General features: G+C 37.0%; 1 protein-coding gene across 7 annotated transcripts in view; it reads left to right on the forward strand.

The window, feature by feature from the left end:
• The first annotated feature begins 270 nt into the window (after positions 1-270).
• The window catches only part of LOC117172410 (liprin-beta-1), a 145052-nt gene continuing 137937 nt past the window's right edge, over positions 271-7385 (forward strand). For 2 of the 7 annotated variants that reach the window (XM_033360309.1, XM_033360310.1), the window contains exon 1: positions 271-496. Coding sequence is in view for 2 of the 7 variants with exons in the window: in XM_033360307.1 (XP_033216198.1) it covers positions 628-633 (6 nt within the window). In the remaining 5 variants the exon portion in view is untranslated. Of the gene's footprint in view, positions 497-526; positions 634-660; positions 836-7385 lie in introns of those variants that run through there. The other 5 variants (XM_033360312.1, XM_033360313.1, XM_033360307.1 and 2 more) reach the window with 4 other exon arrangements.

The following is a 7385-nucleotide window of genomic DNA, read 5'->3' on the forward strand; positions in this document are numbered from 1 at the left end:
GCATGAAAATATAAACATGTGGGCGCTGCCATGTTTGTCGCAGGACATCAATAGGTGGCGGACCTCCCCCCTCATCGCATCACCCCCGCAATGGCATGCCTAGTCACTTGTTTCCTATGTCCATGCTTGGTGTGAACCGACGCCCCCCACCATACTCACTGCATTGGCGCGAATGGAAAGGGAAGCCAACTGTCGCACTAGATCCAAGATGTCAGAAAGGTCGTGTGCCCTAGGGTGCCGAATCTGATTGGTTGACTTTTTTTTACTTGCGCCTGGCGGGACCATGCTTTGTTGGATCATGCTGTATTCCTTATTTATCCAAAGGATATAATAGTTACATCTCGTTATACATATAACATGAAGTGAAAATTCTCTTTGAATGTACCTTTTAATGTTGGAAGATCTACATATCTGTAAACAAATTCTCCGCGTATATGTATTTCATTAGCACATTATAGGGAAACATAATGATTTTCCAGTTCTAAACAATAAGTATGTGAGTTAAACAGTCAAGTGTTATTATTCATGAAGCCATAAAAATACAGAATTTGCCGATCATTAGCATCAAAATACTAAAATATAATGTAAAATATCTCTGGAAGCGTAAAATTATACGTGGTTTATACAATGACGGTAAATTCTGCGATAAAGCCGCAGTTCCATGAGTGTAGAAAACGGCGACGTAAAGCATAAACTCTTGAGAGTGAAAGAGATGGACCGATCTATTTGTCAGTTTCACTCTCATGAGTTTCTGCTTAACGCCGACGTTTTCTGCCTACATTGGACGGTACTTTGATGCAACTTTTATTGCTGCCGGATCTATGGGAATTTTGGGGTAGGTACCTTCTTGTCTGTGATCTTAGTATGCCACAATCTAGCTTTAAAAAATCCTAACCTCTTCTATGAATTTTAAAGCTGATATTTTTGTCAACTCACATTCCCTTCTGGTCTGCTTTAAAAGTGGGTTTCAACTTGAGTTACGTAAATCATAAATTACCAGATTTACCAAATTGACGGTAAATTGTGATTTGAAAGATTAATAAGAATGCGATATTAGTATCTCCGCGACAAAACATAAACTTTAACAATAATAAATAATGGATATTTTAAAGTAAAGCGATATTGTCGTTTAATTTTTAAAATCATATTCACCTTTATTACAACTTTCTACGATAATCAGAAGCTGAGAACGTGACACTGATTATTATTATTTATAGCAGAATAAGTAATTGTTTTAACTAAAAGTGGCTGACGCCAATTCTTTGCACAAGACTTACTTTATTCGTGTACTAATTTTGAGCACACCTTCTTTTAAATTGCTAAAGATACAGCAGGTGATAGAAAAAATGGGAAAAAGAAGGGAAAATACGAATAACTTGGTAAATTTTTAACATTTTGATCAAATACTTCTTATTCATCTTGGAGTATACCCGTAATAGAGTACCTTTTGTCTTTTAATAATTTTCGAAAAAATCACTTTTTGTCAATAAAAAGGGCTTTTTATTGTTATGGTATTTCTTTAATCGATGTTTTCTCCAAATATATCAATTTTATCAAAAAAATGATATACCAATGAAAATATGCATCTCTGGGAGTGGGCCAACTTTTGCTTCAAAATTTTTCCTGTAAAATCAATTTCAAGAAATTTCACCTGAATCTCCGGCGACTTCGAAGCCGCCTGGCAATACTTTTGCATCCAGGTAAGTGCCTGGAAATGCACAGGTGCTATTTCTAATGTCAGCCCCTTCATGTACACCAATTATCAACCTTATCCGAGTCACGTTCGTTAACTGCCAAAAATTCGCACCTTTGACAGGTCGCCACAGGTAAACGCATCCACTCACACCTGCCAGGCACCTATTTTTACGTTCCTCATCATCAGACGAACATCTCATGTGAAAATTGGCCTTAACCGTATCACGTTCCCATTTACGTTGTGAGGCCACGGTCTATAACCACTTGAACTACCATATGCACAAAATAGGGTATAGCCTCTCTACAGAGTGCAGGAGATGTGGCAGGGTTGATGAAACATCCTTGCATGCACTATGCCAGTGCCCGGCGTTAGCTAGACTCAGGCATTAAACCCTTGGTTCCCATTTCATGGTACCTGAGGAAGCTACAATGCTGTCGGTGATTGACATACTGGGCTTCATCAAGAGGTCTGGGGTCAACTACTGACAGCGATGGTTAAGTGTGAGGCACAGAAGGCTTTATAGCTTGACCTCTATAGGGGATCTCTGCCCGTGATATAACTGACTATAGTAGTAATTTCTTATAAAGTAAAAAACATTGTTTTTTGAGAAAAAAGTTTAAAACAAACGAAAAATAATTATTTGAACAAAAGGTTTTTGTAATTAAATTTTTCTTACTTTCTCTTCTTACCAATTTAAAAGAAAATTGCTTTTTTTTTATTAAAAACTAACCAATTTTTGGAAATTGACAAAAAGCGATATTAAGTTAATTTCCAAAAACATTTTTAAAATAAATGTTTTTTTTGTGAGATTTAAAATTTTTTCAGTAAAGTAATGGTTTTTAATCGAAATACCATCAGTAATATTGTTTTGATTCTAAGTATCATAGAAAAAGTTTTCTGTGTCTCCAGAGATCTGATTTTTGGCACATCTACAATGTGCAAAACCACCTGGAGATAAACCGCAAGTGAATCTTAGTTTTTTCTGCGCACAAATCTAGACTGCTGACTAATATTTTTAAATTGCCAATTTCGCATTGTTACTAAATTAGTGTAATGAATTGTGGAAGCAGATTCGAAGTCCAAATATTGAATTTTTTATTATTTTACATCAAGTTTTAACTTTAATCATGAATGCTTTCGGTACTTTCATTCATTTATGATGAATGTTCAATGAACATCAGACATCAGAACATCAGAACATCCAAACCTTCTTGAATCAATGCTAAGAATTTACGGTCTTTCCCAGCGGCATTAAATGTGTCGAAACGTTTTACGACCAATTTTATGTTTGACTGTATTACTATCTAACTTTCCATTCTAGTTAATTAAACAAAAATAATAATTGTTAGGGTGTCCATGTATCTGGTCTCAATACATACATTAGCGATTTTTTTTTTTAATTTAAGCTCATGTCTACATGAAACAAGATATCGAGTCGAAAGTTAGTGAAATTAAGTAAAGTGTACTATGGAGAGCTTATCTAGTCGTAAGTGTTTATAAATGTAAAATATAAATGTATAAAAAGCAGTGTTCGTTTTGTAAATACAAACACGTTTGACGATATACAATTATTGAGTAAATATATTTCCTTCTCACAACTTGAAACTTGTTGTCTCATTATATGTGGACCAGAGTTTGTAAAAAGTATAAGTGCCGATAATATATATATTTGCTTGCTGAACATTTTTCTTGCTACAAATTGTCACCAGGTTCGAAGTCTGCTTCATAGAATGATTTTAATTTTAATTAATTTGTACACTGAATCTCTCGGACTGCACTATCCTAATTTCTTATAATAATAAATCTGTGTGAATAAGGGTTGATGATTTAAATATGTCACCAAACGTTTTCATATTTTGGTATTTTAAATAAAAAGATGTATATTTCTCCTTCAATAATTAGAAACCATAATTTTCTCTCTACTAATTGAAAACCTTTGTTAGGTGTCCAAGAATGTGCAAGTATATGTATTAAAGACAAGTTTATAATTTTATATGACTTAAAGTAATTATAGTTTACGTCGACACAAGATTTTTCAATGATTCAATAAATTTTGCGAAAATCAGTCCCCCTGAAACGCTAAATAAAATAAGGCAAATTGTCTCAAGCGGAATCCTGCTAAAGTATCTAGAAGAAATATCGGTAGATCGCTTCATCACAAAGGCGTTGATGATTGGAATAATTCCCAAGCCTGTCGGTTTTCGGCCGCCATACTTATTAGATAAATTTCCTTAAAATTGACATGCAACTTTAAAATACAAAGATACGCAGGAAATACATTTTCGGGTTCGCGGATTAATAAATCAAGTTATCAGCATTTTCGTTGTTTTGTATAAATTAGTTTTAATCAATAATAATAATAATAATACGTTGAAAATGAATTCAAAAGAGCAATGAAACAACAAATTCTTAATTATTATTAATTAAATACACCAATTAAAGTGACAATTATTACTTCAAAAAAAATTTAAAGTTTAATGAATAGTATCGAGTCTCGAGTAACTAAACGCATCCCAGAGGATGCTCGACCCATGAAACAATTAAAATGACAATTGACCCCATATTAGCGCTATTTTATTGTTAGTATAAAGTAAACACCAGAACTTACTCGAGGAGTCCGGAAGATGTTGAGAATTCTCTCAGAAGGCCTTCGCGGAGAATTCAGTGTCCATGGTGATAAAAGATAGTCGAATAAATTTACAGAGTATCCTTCTCAAACTATTAAGACAGAATGAATCCCGGAGTCCTCGAGCAGGTCAAGTAACCGAACAGATAGATTACAGCGCACGCGCGAGAGATCGGAAATAACCAATCTGCCGCCCATTAAAGCTTTCAAACCTTCGACTTTCAACGGCAAACTAAATTATATGATTAGAAATTTTTTCGTTGGGTCGCGGACTAAGAACAATAAATTGACCATTTTCGGAATTTAGCTTAAAGTTCGGAACAATAGAGAATTTTTTCCGATAGCTTCAGAAATAAGAGCTGTTATAAATCATCTGCTGGTCGGTCGTTGATTTATGACCCTTTTTGGCAAGCATATCTCTAGAACCACGGTACAAACAAGGAAAAAAATAGAAAGAAAGGCTCCTTCCTTCATTTTAGGATTCTGACCATGTAGATAGACAAAAGTGTATTTTTAGGCCTGCCGGCCTTAAAAAATGTGCTTGCTTACTCTTCCATTTTTACAGAACTTTCTCATAACTACTTTTTAAAAACTAAAATCCATCCACGACATATCTCTAAGAGCGCTCGCCCTTATAGCCTTGCCTTCCTCGCTTCGCCTCGCACACATGTCCCTACTTTCTCCCTTCGCTTCACATTGCAAACCTCTACTTCCTTAGCTAATACCTAATACTTATCTACTATTTACAATATGTACAATTTTCTTAAACTTACTTCCTCTCCTATTTACGATATTTCGTTTTCCATTCCTTTTCTTCCTTCTCTTCTTCTTAATCTTACCCAACACCCCCTTTACGTATGCTACTGCTCTTTTGTCCCTCCCCTTCGTACAACAATACCTCCATACGTACCACACTTCTTTCTACATCTCTGGAAAGTCAGAACTTGTTAAAATCTTCCATGCTCCAGCATCTCATCCTCGCTATAAGCTCCGGAATTCCTTTCTCTCCTTTCTCTCTTTTCTCACACATATTGCGCCCCCCCCCCCCACATAATCCACCCATAGCGTCTGTCAAACCTTGACTCTTATTCTCTTCACCCCGCCTGCCTTCTCACTCTCCATGTCATTCTTCTTAACCATCTCACATACCTTCCTCCTTTGTGCATTTTTCTCACCTAATCCATCTGCAATCCATTTGTTCTAAAATATCATTCCCTTTCAACCTCCATATTCCTACCCCCTCTACTGTTCTCCCTTTCCAAACAGCACTCCCCAACTTGCTTACTTCCTCCCACTGTCCAAAATTTCTCTTCATATTTACACACTTGACGCATACTTTTCTTGTATTCTGTTTACCTCCTCTCTTTCCTTCCATCTTCATACCTTCACTCCATAGAATAAGACACTCATCACTAGAGACTCGAACAATTTCATTCTTCTCTTTTATATGACCATCGACTTCCTCATTCCTCTGAAACAGGAAGCTAAAGGTGCACAGACTCTTTTACCTCCTGTATCATCTTTCCCTTCTACTTCCACTCAACTCCCTTATCTCTTCCACCTCCTTTACTGAACACCATAACATTTGACTTGTCCGCATTTAACTCTAAGCTATTTTTGCCCAAATATCTTCAACCTTTTCATCATCTCGAGTAAAGGCTCTTTGCTAGCAGCACTAAGTCATCTGCATATGCGATTGACCCTCCAAGATTCCCTCTCCCCTCTCACCCTATCTTTCGTCTGCTCGTACACCTTCCTTACCCTCTCGATCAGGCCTTTCTCCTCTCCTCTTTCTTCCATTGCATCCCACAAACTCCCCATATTCACCGAAGGGAACGTACCTTTTAGATCTACAAGAAACGCGTGCAGTTTCGCACTCATTTTAGCTAATTTCTATATCCACAACGTGCTGCAAGATGCAAATATTGTCGATAGTATTCTTTTTCCCATATTCATATTCATTAGCGTAATTCCTCTTTAATTTTCCTGCCTCCTTCTATCCCCTTGTTTATACAGTGGTACAGTCAACCCCTCCATCCACCCTCTTGGGAATCCCTCCCCATTCCATACTTTTTTCGCTTCCCCTTCAGCCTCTCCCTTACATCTTGTGTACCAAACAGCCACGCTTCGTTTTCTACCTCGTTCAGCCCTGCTGCCTTAGACCTTTTCAACTTCCTTAGCTGCTTCTCTATCTCCTTGTCATTCAGCTCCTCTCCATCTTCCTCCCTCGTTCTTCTAATCTCCCCATCTCTCTTCCGCGTATCTAATACCCGAAATGAATCTTTAAAAAATTCCCCCCATTCCTCACTCCCAATCTTCTCACTTATCCCAACCCTACGTTTCCTAAACCTATTAATTATCTTCCACATGCCCCCTTCTATCTTAACACTTCTCCACTCCTCTTGTAGATCTTTTTCCTTTTCCTGCTCTTCTTACCAATTACCATAAACTCCTTCACTTCTACTTACTCCTCCCTTTTCGCAGTTTCTTCCTTCCACTTCCTGTACTTCCTTTTCATCTTTTTCTTTATCAATTTAAATTCCCTATGCAACCACGGCTTCACAATTCTTTTCTTTTTCTCTCTAAATACCTTATTTTGCATACACCCTTTCACTTTCTCTTTCGGATCCTTTCATATCTCTTCCATTGACTCTGCCCCAAAGCTTACCTTTCCCAACTACTCCTGATACTTCTCTATCGCCTCCCTCTTTCCTACCACCCTCTCCCCTAACGACCCTTACCCACCCTGCCTTCCGCCATCCTCCCCTTTTATCCACAAACTTAATGGTAGATGGTCTGATTCCATATTCGCGACGATGGAAATTATTCGATCGGCGTGGCACATGTTGAATAATCAGAATTTTGTAAAAATACATATTTTTCTTCTTTACCTGCGTCCGCGATTAAAAAAAACATGCAGGACGTAAATTTCTCGTCGTTGACCGTGCAATTATGTACGGGTCGTAAGTCAACATACACAGTCAAAATTATATTTTGAGGTTTGTCTTAGGGCCTAAACTGTTCCGTTGAATTCAAACATCCTTTATAATTATTAAAAATAGA

This window comes from Belonocnema kinseyi, chromosome 5 (assembly GCF_010883055.1).
Source record: "Belonocnema kinseyi isolate 2016_QV_RU_SX_M_011 chromosome 5, B_treatae_v1, whole genome shotgun sequence".
NCBI lineage: Eukaryota > Metazoa > Arthropoda > Insecta > Hymenoptera > Cynipidae > Belonocnema > Belonocnema kinseyi.